The sequence below is a fragment of the Lycorma delicatula genome, chromosome 4 (genome assembly GCF_047948215.1).
Source record: "Lycorma delicatula isolate Av1 chromosome 4, ASM4794821v1, whole genome shotgun sequence".
Taxonomy (NCBI): Eukaryota; Metazoa; Arthropoda; class Insecta; order Hemiptera; family Fulgoridae; genus Lycorma; species Lycorma delicatula.
The window spans coordinates 59,317,091-59,334,812 of record NC_134458.1 but is presented as its reverse complement, the minus strand read 5'-3'; the positions used below and the strand labels follow the sequence as shown (position 1 = coordinate 59,334,812).

Below are 17,722 nucleotides of genomic sequence, written 5' to 3'. Positions count from 1 at the left end.
TTGTCATGAGTATATTTTATATAAAAGTGATAAATTTCAATGAATTTCAACCCGTAAAAAAAATAAATTGTTTGTATCCATAAATAAATTTCTAAATAGGCCCCATATTTATATTATATTCACATTTTCTTTTTTATTGAGTAAATTTTTTTTGTTACTAAGTTTTTGTATTGTTATTCATATTTTATAATTATTGTGATAAAGTACGTAACAAATTTTTTTCTAAATGGTGTAGTGAGAGATTGCTTTTAGAATGAGTTTATTAAAAAATAACAACCTGAAGTCCTAGATTTCAGATGTTTGCTTTTCGGTACAGGGCCTTAAAATTGAGTTTTTATGGGATTAATTCATACCAGATATATTTATTTATAACAATAACATTCATCAATGAAAATTTGGTAAAATTGTACATTAATCAGATCTCCTTATGTATTGTTTCATGATGTGAAGTGTTGAAAATTAAGTAACTGGTTGTTACTTGTCACTATCAACTATTGATGATAGCAGTTTGCCTCATCGCTATGTTGGTGAGTGGAAGAAGCTTTGACATAATAGGAAACAATGTGGTGCTCATTTTGTGCACCCCTCTAACCCTCACTAAGTTATATCGCCATATTAAGTTTTACTCTTCATATTAGAAAGGTACAGTTTAAAAAAGGACTGAGGAGTTCATTGGAAATAACACATTCAATGCCTGAAGATAACGGCTTAATGATTTAATCTAATTTTTCCAGTTCTACGGTGAATTCAGCTGATCTAGAAATGTTTAATATTGATCAGATTTCTTAGAAATATTTTTAGAATAAATTAGCTAATCATGAATTAGTTTTTTGAACTGCTCAATTCTGTGTTAGGGAAACCCGGTATGTTGAATTGTATGCAAGAAAATGTAATTTGTAAATGTAATTCATAGCCAAACAACAGCAGACAACAAAAAACATATACAATAAAAGTTGTAGGAAATTTAATTTACTTTCAGAAAAACTCCTTGCACGGTTATAACCGCAGTGATAATTGAAATAGTAGCTGTTGAAGCTGCAGCGGTAGGTGGTCATTGGCTGTTAGGCTGTCTTCATACAGGATGGTTTTCATGGAGTTAGAATGTGCTCCGGCTCCTGCTTGGAATGTTGATGACTTGACATACATCTGAATTTTCCCAGATCTGGTTCCGGGGACTAGTTTAACTTCAATTTTGAAGGTATCGCTTCCTCCGTTATTTTAATTTTTACTACTTACTGTTAATTTTTTATATTGAAATTTATTATTTTTTAATTAACATTTCCTGATATTTTTCAGGAAGTATTTTGTTTGTTATTTTGATGTAGGTAAAGTTTCTTACTTATTTCTCTCCTTATAACAGTTTTATTTAGTTTTTTAATATTATTCATCATAAAAAAACATTTTTGTCAATTGATAACACCGTACATTTTTATACACAGTAATCAAATCTTTTAAAATTATAGTATATGATAAGAAGTTTTTGTATGAAAGACATTATTTGAAATTATTTTTCTCTAGTCGTCAACAGTTTTTAAATTAATTCCCCTCAAAATCTTTGTAGACCTTAGACTGTGCAAGAAAAACTTCCAGGTTTATTGCAAATTTTTTATTTTATTCGTAAGTTATTGAAGCGAATGTAGACATAAGTTTAACCATACATGTGCATATGTGTGTGCATGCATGCATGCACCAACACACACAACAAATATTCTCAAATTTCCATGCGTTTATGATAAAGAAAAAAGTTCAAAAATTATGGGATGCTCAAACATGTTGACTGCAGGAATCTTTTAAGGTGAGATAGGGTTTGTTTTCTCATCACTTACTTATCTCATTTTGCTGTACGCAGGAGAGTTTCTTATTCTGTAGCATAATTGTATTTTTGGCAGCATGTTTAATATGTTTGCAGTGTTATTGCTTCCCTAAAACATGTAAAATAAATTTTAACTCTACCGTTCAAAATATGAACAATATAAAGTTGCATTTACATTATTGATAGCCACAGCAACTCAATCATGTGGTAAAGATCAGAAGTTTAGACTATTAGAGAATGTAATGCACAGACGTCCTTGTGAGGGGGGGGGGGGTCAACATTTCAGTCTTTGAAACAGCCTAAAAGAGAGAGCAGGTAGTATATTGCTGCAATATTTCATTGTTTCATTATAGGTTCACATGTGACTCATGCACTGTTTGTTGTTCGTACACATGTAACAGGTTGTATCTACATTCAGATGACAGGGTGAGGCTTGAAGTTGAAAAATGTTTACACAACAAATCATTGGATTTTAGTGTTTTTCAGAAAATCTGCTGATAAGAATACAGTGGTTATCAATCCAGGCAATTTCAAACTTGCTGAAGCTTTTCATTTTTTTTTTGTCATCAGTCATTTGACTGGTTTGATGCAGCTCTCCAAGATTCCCTATCTAGTGCCAGTCATTTCATTCCAGTATTCTTCTACCTCCATAATCTTTTCTCTTCCTATTTTTATAATCAGTAGTCCATCTACATTATTTCAATTACATTTCATTACTTTTGTTTTGTTCTTGTTTATTTTTGTGCAGTAGTTCCTGTGTAGGACTTATCCATGCCATTCATTGTTTCTTCTAAATCTTTTTTACTCTCAGCTAGAATTATTATATCATCAGCAAATTGTAGCATCTTTATCTTTTCAACTTGCATTATTACTCCGGATCTAAATTGTTCTTTAACTTCATTAACTATTTCTGTGTAAAGATTAAAAAGTAACTGGGTTATTAGGGAATATCCTTGTCGGACTCCCTTTTTTTATTACGGCTTCTTTCTTATGTTCTTCAATTATTACTGTTGCAGTTTGATTCGTGTAAATGTTAGCAATTGTTCTTCTATCTCTATACTTGAACCCTAAATTTTTAAAAATGCTGAACACTTTATTCCAGTCCGTATTATAAAATGCCTTTTCTAAGTCTATAAATGCCATGTTTGTTGGTTTGCTTTTCTTTAATTTTCCTTCTACTATTAATTTGAATAGTAAAATTGCTACCTTTGTCCCCATACTTTTCTCCTTAAACCAAACTGGTCTTCTCCTAATACTTCTTCCACTCTCCTTTCAATTCTTCTGTACAGAATTCTAGTTAAGATTTTTGATCCATGAGTAGTTAAACTAATTGTTCTGTATTCTTCACATTTATTGCTTCTGCTTTCTTTGGTATTATGGAAATAAAACTCTTTTTGAAGTCTGATGGAACTTCCCCTTTTTTGTAAATATTACACACCAGTTTGTATAATCTATCTATCACTTCCTCACCTGCACTGCACAATAATTCTGCAGGTATCTCGTCTATCCCAGGAGCCTTTTTGCCATTCAAATCTTTTAATGTTCTATTAAATTCAGATCTCCCTTTTCATCCTATTTGACTTCCTCTTCTTCCTCTATAACACCAGTTTCTAATTCATTTCCTCCACATAACTCTTCAGTATATTCCACCCACCTATCAACCTTTTTTTTTTGTATTATAAATTGGTGTACCATCTTTATTTAACACATTATTAGATTTTAATTTATGTACAACAAAATTCTCCTTAACTTCCCTGTATGCTCCATTTGTTTTACCAATGATCATTTCTGTTTCCACTTCTGAACACTATTCTTTAATTTACTCTTCTTTCGCTAATTTGCACTTCCTGTTTATAGAATTTCTTAATTGTTAATAGTTCCTTTTACCTTCTTCATCACTAGCATTCTTATACTTTCTATGTTCATCCATTAGCTACAATATATCCTCTGATATCCAAGGTTTTCTACCAGTTCTCTTTGTTCCGCCTAAGTTTGCTTTTGCTGATTTAAGAATCTCCTTTTTAACATTCTCCCATTCTTCTATATTTTCTAGCTTATCTTTTTTACTCAGACCTCTTGCAATGTCCTCCTCAAAGCTCTTCCTCAAGTTTCTCTAAATTCCGCCGATTCATCTGACACCTTTTCTTCAGGTTTTTAAACTCCAATCTGCATTTCATTATCACTAAATTATGGTCGCTATCAATGTCTGCTCCTGGATATGCTTTGCAGTCAACGAATTGATTTCTAAATCTTTGTTTAACCATGATATAATCTATCTGATACCTTGCAGTATCACCTAGCTTTTTCCATGTGTTCCTTCTATTATGATTTTTAGATTGGGTGTTGGCAATTACTAAACTATACTTCATACAAAACTCAATAAGTCGGTCCCCTCTTTCATTCCTTTTGTCCAGCCCGTATTTCCTTCCTTGCCTTTTCTGATACTTGCATTTCAATCTCCAACTATTATTAAATTTCATCCCCTTTTATGTGTTTAATTGCTTCATCAGTTTCTTTGTATATACACTCTATCTCATCATCATCATCATGGTCACTTATAGGCATATAGACGTTAACAGTCATCGACTTAGGTTTTGATTTTATCCTTACTACAGTGATTCTATCGCAAAACTTTTTGAAATACTCTACCCTCTTCCTTGTCTTCTTGATCATTACAAAATCTACTCCTTTTCTTTCTTTTTCTTGTTTAGCCTCCAGTAATTACCGTTCAGATAATACTTCAGAGGATGAATGAGGATGATTTGTATGAGTGTAAATGACGTGTAGTCTTGTACAGTCTCAGTTTGACCATTCCTGAGATGTGTGGTTAATTGAAATCCAACCACCAAAGAACACCAGTATCCACTATTTAGTATTCAAATCCTTGTAAAAATAACTGACTTTACTAAGACTTAAACACTGGAACTCTCGACTTCCAAATCAACTGATTTGGGAAGACGCGTTCACCACTAGACCAACCCTTTGGGTAGCCTCCTGCCTGCCCTTTATTTGACGTGAAGTTAATTATTCTAAAATTACCTGACCAAAAATCATTTTCCTCTTCGCTCCGAACCTTGCTAATTCCTACTAAATCTACATTTAACTTATCCAATTCCCTCTTTAAATTTTCTAACCTACTAACTTTTTTTAGACTTCTAACATTCCACACTCCAATTCGTAGAATGCTATTTTTTAATTTTCAGGTGACCCCTTCTTTTGTAGTCTCCACCCGAAGATCCGAATGGGGGACTAGTTTACCTCCAGAATATTTTACTAAGGAAGGCTCCTCCATCTTTGTTACTTGAAAATGCAGAGAGCTGCATTTTCTTGGGGAAAAAACGGCTATAGTTTTCCATTGCTTTCAGCTGTGCAGTAGTAAGAAGATTGAGTGATGTTGATTTGGCCATTTAAGTCCTCCTGACCTATGCCCTTAACAACTACTGAAAGAGCTGCTGCTCTTTTTCAGGAATCATTCCTTAGTCTGGGTCTCAACAGATACCTTTCCTATATGGTTGCACCTTTGGGCCAGCTACTCTGTATCACTGAGCACTCAAGCCTCCTCACCATCTACAAGGTCTCATGATGCAGAGGGAGCTTTTCATAGAAATCCAGAAAAAAAATAGTGGTGTCTCAATTTTTGTGAAGGATTCCCTTTTTGATTGTCAAATGTTATCTGCACTCACCGACATAATTTGTACAGTTCACTGTCGTAGAGTCTAAATTTAATTTTGATGCTTGTGTGTTGATTTAATTTTGCTTCTTTTGAAACCTTTCTAAATAAACTATGAGAGAGCTTTTAGTGTTTTAAATAAACTCATTATTATAGGAAGTGGTGAATAAACTAATTACTGGCTTTTTGTTAGCAATATTAAGTATTTCTCTGTAGCTTTGTAGCTTGCACTTATAAGGATAAAATAATACCATAGAAAAAACCATCTAAGGAAAAAAATAAATGTATGAATTACTGAAGGAATTATTTATTAAATCTAACGCTATACTTAGGAGTATCTGTGATTTGACAGACTTTAATTTTTTTTCTGATCTCTAGAATTATTTGAAAGATTACAAAAGAATTTATTCAAAAGTTTTTCATAATGCAAAAGAAAATGTATAGTAATAATTTAATATACAGTTCTAATAATAAAAATTGTTATGGAAATATTAAAAAAATTAAAAGTAGTATTTATTTTTGGTAAAAGTAGTAAAACAATACCACCAAAAATAAAATGGACTCAATTTAAAATACATCTCTCCTGTTGAGGTAGTCTTTTAATAAAATACGTATTTCAAACAACAAGGCAATCCACCTTGATTAATTTTGTTCTGAATCTGTTTTATTTTTGTTTGATACCTGGAAATAGCAATTATCTGCACTCACCGACATAATTTGTACAGTTCACTGTCGTAGAGTCTAAATTTAATTTTGATGCTTGTGTGTTGATTTAATTTTGCTTCTTTTGAAACCTTTCTAAATAAACTACGAGAGAATTTATATTTTAATATAAAGAATAAACAGTCTGTAGATAATGATTAATTCCCCTTCTACTTTTTAAAAAATACAATTCTCTTACACATTTAGTTAATATATCATTTACTTGTGGAATATTTTTCATTTGCTTTAAGAGTTCCATAATAAACATTCTATATAAATATACTCTACTTATATATGTAGACCATACAATATATATTATTTATAGATCATTTTATTTTTTATCTGTATTTCAAGTTGTTTAGAAAAATTATGGTGAGTAAATTTTAAAATTTTCTTAAAAAACATGATACATAATAAATTCGCAAACACGTTTTAAACAGTTTTTAGGAGAATCTTTTTACTCACCTTCATCTTTCACATCTACTTCCTAATCTTTAAAAAATATTTAAAATAATATGAATAAAAAAATTCCTTTATATTTTCAAATGAACTCCCTTGGCAAAAAAAGTAATTTATTCTTAAAAATAGTAATATTCATTTGTTTCAAACCATACAACAGAAATAGTTTTGTAGTTCACCAATATAAAACTTTGACTTATGGAGAATAGTGTCATGTTTCAGTTTTTATTTTTAATAGATCATTTAATGATCTAAAAATACTTTCTATCGATTTACTTCAAATTAATTAGAAAGATTTCCTCTAAGAAAAAAATGTTACTCTGTTGATGAATATTAAATAATAATAATGATTAGATAAATCTGAATTTTTCCTTTTAATACATTTTTATGTAATACCTTAAAAATTACTTTTTTCTTTACTTATTTTATTTATTTTTATCTTCACACAGTTGCATTTTTTATTACTTCATTTAAATAATTATTTTTATATTTGGATTGTATTTTTTAATGCTGCTCAGAAGAGGTTTTCCTGATCCTTCTGAGCAAAATCTGGAGCAGTTTCTTTTTGTTAACATGGAATAGTACAGCTACCATTTTTGGTATGATCTATATAATGTATAATTATGTTATATTCCTGAGTAAAGTATTTGTTGATTTATTTATTTTAGTAATAGAATGAGTTATACACTAACAACCAGGTAGAACCCATTGGGCTGATAAACATGTGCATATACCTCTCAAAGCCAGATACAAAATTGTTCAAAATTAAAGTACTTTATCTATAAATTAAATAATTGTTTCATCTAACTGTAGAAAAAAATAACTAACACTAAAACTAATTTATTAAAAAATATGGTGATTGGACGAATAAAATTAATTTGAATTACCTTTTATGTTGATTTATAATTATTTTTTATTTAAATCTAAATCAAGTTAATTTTAATCACATTTTTTCCTAGCATAAGGCCTAGCTTCAATTAATTCAGTCACATATCTTAATGCTTATGTTTTCTTAAAAATAAATGAAAGCAGATATGCATTACTCGTGTAAAATAATCAATGACTTTGCATTATAACAAGAACAGATGAAATAAATAAAAACTGTTTGCAGATCTGAGAAACAAGAGAACAGTTTTATTAGTGGGAATATTTAAACTGAAAAGTCTGGCAAGTTTCTAAAAGCTTAGCTTCCTTTCAGGTTGTGCCTCTGTGGAAATGCATTCTGTAAAAGTCCAGTGTGGAACTCCTCTTGTTATCTAAGAAGCCTGATATCTTATTCATTACTCTTTAATAAAAGCATTCTAAAAGGTTTTTGCTGTTTATCTTTAGTTGTAAAGATCTGAAATTATTTTTAATTAGAAAAATCAGGAGTACATTTATAATATAGTTGTTCTGCCAATAATATATTTTTAGGAAGTAATTTGCAAAGACCAGAAATTCAACTGTGTGCTTGTAAATATACCATGGATTTATGAATTCATTGATTTCCCTCCTAATGGTATTTTCATCCTCCAAATGCCAAGTATAATAAATAATTGTAACTGGTTTCTTACAACTGCCTTTTGAATGATGATTTTGACATGGACTAACAGCTAATCCCCTAACTTATGGTAATCATGGAGCACATATGTTAAATTTTCACTTTTCACGAAAGAAAATTTGTTTATCTGGATTAATTATTAATTTGGGTAAACAGTTATTGAAAAATGATTTGTTGTTATGATTTTAAAGTACATTATATTCTGTAGAAAAAGTAAATTTAGAAATTATTGTTAGAAAGAGAAAGAAAGGGATTTTCAACAATGAATAACATAAAATTTAATTTGTTTCAGTAAAAATTGGTGCAGAAACTTAGGAAATATATTATGTCTACATTAAGTTACATGTCTGACTCACTGATTTTCAGGTTTAAGTAGTGTGTGCTCAGTGAAAAAAATATCAATTATGACAATGCACAATGCATCATATCCTTCATGATGAAATCTGTGGTCAAATCAGTTTAGTTCAGCTCAAAATCCTATCGCCCAGAAATGTTTGCACTGCAAATATTATGCAGATTGTTGTGTCAGGAGAGATAGGAAACTAATTCAAAATTTAAACAAACTTGTAAATATTAATGTCTTAGAGCAAGGCTAGATCCCATTAAACTTTTTCTGGAAACTGAAGTTACTGACAACAATTCTATCCCGAAAGCAATAATCAGACCAAAGAAAAACACTTCAAGGGGCATTGCAGATTACACTGAAGGAGTTTTTAAAGTAAAAGGAGTTCAAATTTTCTTATATAAAAAGCCATATTATAAGTGAAAAGAAATGATAGCATGAACATTTTTTATGTCCTGGACATAAAAAATGTTCAAACGTTAAACGCAAAATTTATTTTAATTAAAAGTTAATTACTCAAATTATCGGAGAAAAATAATTTTTCCAGTACAGCTGGAAATAATTGAAACAAGTTTTAAGACCCCTCTTGATTGTAGTATTTTTGTTTTTTTCTTTTTCATATCATCATTGAAATAACAAGTAAAGGCTATGCTTTGATGTGCTCTCCTCAGTGGGGCTAATGTTTTTCCACTTTTGAAAAATAATTACATAATATATTTTAATAAATATTAAGTAATACTGTAAATAATAAATTAAAAGAATAAAAATGTAAATCGTAGACTAAGTAAAACTCTCTAAGTGTATGTTAGCTAATACTTAGTGGTTGCTGTAGTATATTTTTATTGCATAACTTATTGAAAATAAATGTATTCATTTACCTTATGTTAACTTATCACAAATACCTGATACCTGATTGTATTTTATTTTCATCACCTCAAAACTGGCATAAAACTGACTTGTCATGCATCCAGCTGTCATATCTGAATGTAGTACACTTAAGTCAAGAAATGAATTGTAAGTAAGATTTAGAATTAGATCACTTATACAGGTACCTCAGAAAGAGACAGAAAAAAATTCAGGGCCTGTTTTACAAGTGAAAATTATGAAAAAATTTGAAATAAACATGGATCCGGAAAGAAACTCTTCATTTCAAGATATACAGTACAAACAATTTTACCCTGATTGGCTTCAAGTATAAAATGAAATCTTTATTGAAATTTTTGGATATTAAATTAATGGGTAAATTTGATGGTTTCCTATGGGTTTTGGCCTGAAAAATTGAATAAAACAACAAAAACTATATTTCTTGTAGTTTTTTAGAAAATTATTGTAAAATACAAAGCAATTGGTGTCGCGAAACAATTTTTTAGATTTGACATGCATTAACTTTGTTAAATGACATGCAAACAAATAATTTTTGAAACAAATTTTCTAGGAAATTTAATTATGAAAAAATGTATGCAAGTGATGTGAACTGAACATGAAGACTTAAGAAATTTTACTTTTATTAGAAAGAAAACGAACCAATATGTGGCAGAAGAATATTGTATTAAAATTTTTAACAGACATGAATCATTTCAATGTTGAAAAATGTTTAGGTAGAAAAATGAAATCAGTTAAATGAAACAATAGTTTAATAGCATCATATACAAATAATTTCAACCTAATCTACCGTAAAAATTTATCAGTATATACTTATTTAAGTATTACAGTGGCTATAATACTGAAATGTATTTGTGTTAGACACAACATTTTTAGTATAAGACTGTATCTAGTTTGTATGATTTTACTCAGTGTTACCAAAACGAATTTAACTGAAAATTTTCTTGTTTATTTTTTCTAACAAACAAATTTAAAAATTTTTATTCACCAACTTTTATTATACCAATAGTTTTAATTATTATAAATTAAGTCGTTTCCCAACATGTGTTAACAATTTTGCCTCATGTGCAAGAGTAATGGTTGGTTCTCATTACTGACCAGTTATTTTGTTACTCTGAAAGGAGTGATAATTAAATTTCTTTTGGTTACTATGTAAATAATAAGGCCATTAAAACAATTTATTATATTAAAGATTCAAGAGCTATGTTTAATCCTCTGATCATTTTTGCTGCCATGTTATTGATTTTCAAAGTATGGCATCTGAAGTATTGTTTTGTATTATTTATAAAACTAAAAATCTTTGTACACTTACGCGCTCTATCTCTTCTTTGTCCATTCTGTCTCGGATTATGGTGATCAAGTATCATTCTTTAATGCTTGCTGTCAGGCTCAAAAAATTACAAGCATGTAAAAAAAATCTTTCGTACATATGCCTCCTATAAATCAAACTAATACCAATACAATACAATACCAATACAGGACAAATTGTCCTGTATTGATTATGTATGTTTTGTGAGACTTCAGATTATATACCTTAAAAATATACAGTAAGTATTTTATCTGTTTTTTTTTGTTAAATTATTTGTTGATATGATATGAATTCCAGACCTATTTAAACCTTTTTTTCCATGTGCTGCAATCAACTGTTATCATAAAAAAAAATTATTATTAAACTGTACATCTTTGATGATAATCAAGTTCTTATTGATCTTTTCAACACTTGTCTCAACACAAATGTATTCTATATAGTCAAGTAGTTGATACGTTGTGGTTCTGTTTCAGTTCTACTAAATTAATTACCATCATTGGTAATAGACTTAATTCAAATAAATAACTTAAGATTATTAACTATAGATATTAAGAATAGTGTAGCTAATATAAATTATAATATTATAATTATCTTCTGATGGAAGAGTCCTTGCCTTCATGACTGTTCTTTCTCTTCTATTCCCAGTTAACCTTTTAAGATCTTGATTTTCTTTTAGATTCTCTATAATTTTTATCCCTTCTCGTTTTGTTTCTCTTCTTTTTACCTTTTACTGATTCTTTTGGCACTCAGTCTATTCTTCTTCTTTCATGATATGTCTCGGCTAGTTAGCTTTCTTATTTTGAATCATTCTGATTAAGTTTTTATTCTTATTAATTCTTCATTACTTTTTCACTTTATTCATTTAATCTTTTCCAATCTCTTCCATGGCACATTTCAAATGCCTCCAGCTTTTCTTTTTCTTTTTTATTAATGTCCTTGTTTGCATCCATACAGAAATACACTCCAAACATATCACTTCATGAGATGCTTCTTGCGAAGTATGGAATTCCCATCATCATTATGATGGAGTGTAAACTCAATCATATAATACATATATATACGTAGAGTTAACAGATCATTTTTTTAATTTTGTGTGTGTGTGTGTGTGTGAATTTTTTTCCATTCTCAAAAATATCAAAAATTATATTGAATAAAAACTAATAGAAAAGACTAGTAAAAGTGTGAATTTATTAAGAATGTCATTATTATACTACCTTCACAGGTAATAAAGTTATAAGTGAGCATTGAAGATGAAATTCATCTTACTTACATTGACCTCTGTACAAAGATTTCCTAACTTCTTTGGGAATTAATAAATGTTACTTCTGAAAGAATTTCTTTATAGTTTTGTTTGTGTTTACTAAATTTTGTACTTCTTTACACTTTCAATTTTCATTATCAATTTTTATACATCTAACTGTGGTTATGTATTGCAACATGAAATATTGTTTTCATTAGTCTGTAGTTGTGAGATACAGATCAATACAGAATATTTAAAAAAGTCATGTATGATTAAATTCAATCTGTATGTTCTGAAACAAATTTGTTTTATGTTTAATTGATATCAGTGTATCCTTTCTGTTGTAGATATGAATCTGCAATAAAGTATCTGTTGACTGTTCCTAAGTATAGAAATAAAGCTGTTGATTTTGCCAAAGAAAAAGGACTTTTAGACTTTCAAAAAAAGAAGAAAAGTAAAAGTAAAGTAGAAATAAAAGAAGAGATGGATGCTGTCATTAGACGAGTGCTTGAAGATAATATGGATATCAGGTGAGATCATCATATTTTGTTCTTGTATTTAAAAAATGGTACTGATACTGATCAATTTTTATTATAAAGTATATTTTTTAATATACTTCTTACACTCTTTATTTCCAGTTTCAACTTATAGCTGTTTTGCTCTTTAAAAAAGTATCTTCAGTTGATAAGTATTATTAATTCAAACAAATTTTAAAATTTTTGTGTAATAAACTTTTTTTATATTCATTCCTCTCTAAGTGGCTTATAAAAATGTTGCATTTTACAGAACAACATTGTTTTTAATTCATATTTGTTTCTCCAGATATGGCTGTAGTAATAGTACAAGAAAATTAGTCTATAGGCACTGAATTAACTGACCAGCTTGGCAGCGAGGGAATGAAACATGGGTCAAATAGGTATTGCATATCATTGGCCTATCAACTACTCTGCTATCAAAGAAACTTAATAAAAACTAAAAATATCCGGGGGTGGGGGAGAATTTTTTTTTTTTAGTTATTCTGTATCTACAAAACATTATATTTATTTATTCTTATAGTGATAGCTCATTTCCAATTATAAGCACTATGTGTATTATTTATGATAGATGAGATGAATTTTGTAGGTGAAAAATACAAGCCTGACTGGGATATGAACTCAGAATCTTTTGGATGAAAAGCAGAAGTGTTATCACTCATCACAGAGATTAACAAAGTGATCTAAGTTAACTGCATTTGTCATGTATTGCTGAATAGAATATTTGTTTCAATAGACTATGAAATAATTGTTCCATGAAACTTATTTTCAGAGGTGGATATGCAAAACCAAAAGTAACAGATTTGTTATGGGCCAAAATAATATTATTTCCTTATGCAGTCATTTGTTATTGTGGATGGTATGCAATCTGGATTTGGAAGTTTGATGTTTGTAAGCAACCATATGGAGATGAACAGAAGTTATATTTAATTAGGAAAAATTTCAAAATGGGAGAAGTACAGTTTGATGTAAGTGTATATTATTTGTTCTATTTCTAGAGTTGTAAGTTTTATTTTTAGAGGTGAAGAAATAATTAATACCACTTGTGTACAAAGTGTCGGGCTTGCTAACAGGTTCCATAAGGTGTTAATAAAGTTCGCATGTATGCCTGCACCCTACCAACTAAGAGGAATCTCCTCTTCCCAGTCTTCGGACCTGCTACATTGCTCATAAGTTTGATCAGGGCCGATTTTACATGTTCTTCTTTGCTAGCTGTCTCATCTACATATTTTGTAAATGACCTATTCTTATCTAGCCTTACCCCTAGATATTTCAATGACGATTTGGGGTGTACTATTGTTCTGCCCACCTGGAAACGGATAGGTCCCAACTTCCTTCTTCCAGTCATGACTACTACTTGAGTTTTCTCCTCTGCCAGTCTCAGTTTGTTGTCCTCTAGCCACTGTCGCACTATTTGGGCTGCTCTTATCCAATGTCCATAAGCTCTGCCTTAGTTCTGGCTACCATCATCAGCGAATGCCACTGGCTTTATCCTATCTGGATAGTTCTGGCATAATATGCCATCAAAAGCTATGTTCCATAACGCTGGCCCAAGTATGCATCCCTGAGGAACTCCCTTCTCTACTGGGAACTTTACTTCACCATTCTCTGACCTTCCTATGACACATCTTTCTTTGAAGTACTCAATTGTTATTCCCCTGAGATATGATCTTATTTTTCTTCTTTGGAGTTCCCTGGATATCACATCCCAGGGTACTTCATTAAAAGCATTTCTTATGTCGATCAACATAATGGATCCAATCTGCCTTGGTCTCCAGTTCCCTTGGTCACAGCATTCACTATACCCATGACTTGCTTTATGGTGTCTTGCATGAACCACCCTGCTTTAAAGCTATATTGGTCATCGTGCAATCCTTCGTTGACCATAATATCTTCATTTAATCTCCTAAGTATTATTTTTTCAAACAACTTTGCAAAACAATTAATATAACATAGTGTTCTGTAAGCTAGTGGATCTCCAACTGGTTGTCTTTCTTCTTAAAGACCACAAGTCTTGCTCCTCGCCATCTTCGGATATCCATTTGTAGTCCAGTATAGTATTCATGGCCTGCAAGGCCTTACCTGGCTCTATCTCTGTTGTTCTGACTACCACCTCTCGGGGGGGATCCTATCAGGTCCTGCAGTCTTGCCTCTTTTGATCTTCTTAGCAGCAAGACACAACTCCTGCATCATGAATAGGATGATTTCCTCTGATATAATCTCTTCTCTAGTAAAATCTCTACCTCTTTGGAACAATACCGCTACACTTGCCTCGAGTAACTCTTTTGTAAGATCCAGTGTTCGCCTCCCAAACTTCATCATGACTATAAGTTTCACCCCAAGGATCCACATTTACCTGTTCGCAAAGCTGCTCCCATTTCCTTTTTTTCCGCAGCTATACTCTTCCTAAATTCTTTCCTAGCAGCTCACAACTGAACTAACTCTTCATCCAATCTCTCTCCTTGGCTTTTTGCTCTTTGCAGTTTTCTCTTGCTGAATACATCTCTTTCTCAATCCCGCCAATGCTGATATCCACCATTACACCCCCTTACAACTTAACGTTACTTCCTTAATGACTCCTGTGTCTCATCCTACTTTTGCTACCACCTCCATTGAGATATTTGGGTGTACTATTTTGTGCTAAGCCTTTCACTTATTGCAGCCCTAAATTGATTCACTCACTGATGAACAAAGCTTGTCCTCCTTATGTTGGTGTTTCATATTGTAGAATTGCAATCGATTACAAAGCTCACTGTTTGATGATCGCTTAATGTTTCCTCATCTAATACCTCTCATGTCATTATTCTTCTTACACACCTCGCGTTCACAAATGTAAGATCCAAGGTTGAGATACCTACTCCACCACTCTCAAAGGTTATCTCTCCATGTTTGTTTACACAGGTGAAATCTAATGTGGCCATTACATCACTCAATGTTTTGCCTCTCTCATCGTCAACTCTACACCCCCAACTGTGGGACTTGGAGTTAAAGTCAACACACACAACTACTGTTTTTCCTCTCTGCCTCTGTATGTCTTCAATTAAATTATCCACCATCTCCTCGAACCTGTATTTATCTAAATCGGGAGGTAGGTAAACACTGTAAACAACCAGCTCTGCCCATGAGAATTCGTCACCAGCACCATGTCTGTGTATCGCCATTCCAGAGGACATGACCAATATGACCACGTCTACTTTCGCATCAGTGATCCAGTCTGTACTCACTGTAGCTCTGTTTGGCTCACTAACTATTAAGATATCTACTGTCAGCCTAGTTTCCACCTCCCAAATGGTATCCATTGCCCTTCTACTTCTGTTAGCATTAAATTGTAATATATGCATTAATATTACAAACTTCTTCTCTTCTCACCACTACCTCCGACTCATGGTGTATTGTTGTCTTCTATGTGTCTTGCCCATTGAGGACATTCGCCTCTTTTGTGCCCTTCTCCATGGCACTGAAAGCATAATTTCAAGTGATCCGAGCCTCTGCACTTAATGTTTATGTGTCCACCTTCTCCACATTCAAAACATGTTATCTCATCCTCTCTTTTCATAAGATGACACTTGACCCATCCTATCTGGATCCTTCTTATCATGATCAGCTTATGAGCCATTATCACTGGGACCGGTTGCCATATCACCCATCACCCCCCCCCCCTGGCCCCTGATGGCTTTAACAGGATACCACTAGAACTGCTACTGTTTCATTTTGTGTATCTCCAAAAGTGGACCGCAGTGTTACCTTTAGTTCCAAAACCACACATCCTACACCTTCAGCCACCACCATTACAACTTCCTCTGAAGTAAACTCCTTCTTAAGATCCTTTATGTTAAAATACACTGGAAGTGACTGCCTTCCCACATCTCTTATAACCCATCCCCTTTACTTTTTGATTTATTTCCTGTTTAAGTACCTCCGTTTCCTTCGCCCTAACCCGTATATGGACTTTGTTGTCATTTCCCTTCCCCTTATGGAAAGCACTTCAGCTACGTCTTTGCTTACCCCTTCTTTTACCTTTTTGAACAGTTATGCAAATCTACTCCCTTCTGCTTTTACCGCCACTGTTAGCATCTGTTCTTCTGCTCTTATTTCCTTTTGTTTCGCTGTGTCTTCTTCATGGTAAAGATGTATATCCTTGCATATTTTCCTGCCCTCGCACTCAAGTAGCTGTCTCACTATGAAACCTACTTTTCCACCCAGCAACACATTGGATCCTTAGATGTCCATATCGTTCAATTTTTATATATATTTAAATGTATACGAAATGAAGTCATCTTCTTTACTGGAGTCCATGACTATGGTGTAAGTTAAACCCTGACTTCGATCAACTCCTCATCAAATATAGTTCGAATGCCATGATTGTCTGCTAAGAGCTGTCCGCTCTTTAACTTGTTCTGGTCTTCTGACCCCAGGTGCTAACCCATAGATTTTATTTTTATATCCCACTGAAGAGGTGTGTAGATCCAAAACCAGTATGATGTTTCCCTCACTATTATCGGTGTAGAAACCTTCCATTTTTTTTAACCTTGCTAAACACACTATCCAGTAAGCAGTGACAAGTCCAGGAATCTCCTCATCACTAACTCCCTCGTTTAATTTTTTTTTTATCAGTTCTTCACCACCCACTCTCCTGGTGGGTTTTTTTCTCATTTCCTACTCCCATGGGCCGGACATACAATCAAGTAAAGCTGAGCCCAGGAAAATGTCCTTTAAGTCAAATGAGCCCCCTGCCAGCAGAAAGTCCGGCATGGCAGGTCTGCTCACCAGTTGGATATTTAAATTGCCTACCTCAAATCCCCCAGGGAGGGTTAACCAGGCCGAACTATGTCGTTCCTGGTCCCACTCCAGGGACCGGGACTCAGAGGGGAGAACTGGGCTTAACTATGTCGTTCCCAGGCTCCCACCCAGCGACCAGGACTCTGTCTTTGAATTAACCCCAACCTAATCTCCCAAGGAGTCTCCAACTGCTGATTGGAACCAGCACACCTCTGCATGCTGGTCTTCCCGGTTGGGGCTGCCCTACTCATCCCTACACCAACTAAAAACCCCTTCTTTTACACTCTTCATCCTTTGCTCGCAATGTTGTTCTTGCAAATTCATCAGCCCTTCTCCTGCCATCTTTGGATGCTAACATATATCCTATCAACTCTTCTGGTTTCAGGTCACTAATACCACCGCGCCTATGCTGTTCCCTCCCCAATCTGGGAACTGAACTAGTGTGTGTTCTA

At 32.5% G+C, this 17,722-nt stretch overlaps 1 protein-coding gene across 2 annotated transcripts in view; it reads left to right on the top strand.

Moving 5' to 3' along the window:
* LOC142323437 (dnaJ homolog subfamily C member 25 homolog) overlaps nt 1-17,722 on the top strand; it is a 54,167-nt gene that overhangs the window by 16,792 nt on the left and 19,653 nt on the right. For both annotated transcript variants that reach the window (XM_075363054.1, XM_075363053.1), the window contains exons 4-5: nt 12,306-12,488; nt 13,264-13,459. In XM_075363054.1, coding sequence (XP_075219169.1) covers nt 12,306-12,488; nt 13,264-13,459 — 379 coding nt within the window. The remainder of the gene's footprint in view (nt 1-12,305; nt 12,489-13,263; nt 13,460-17,722) is intronic.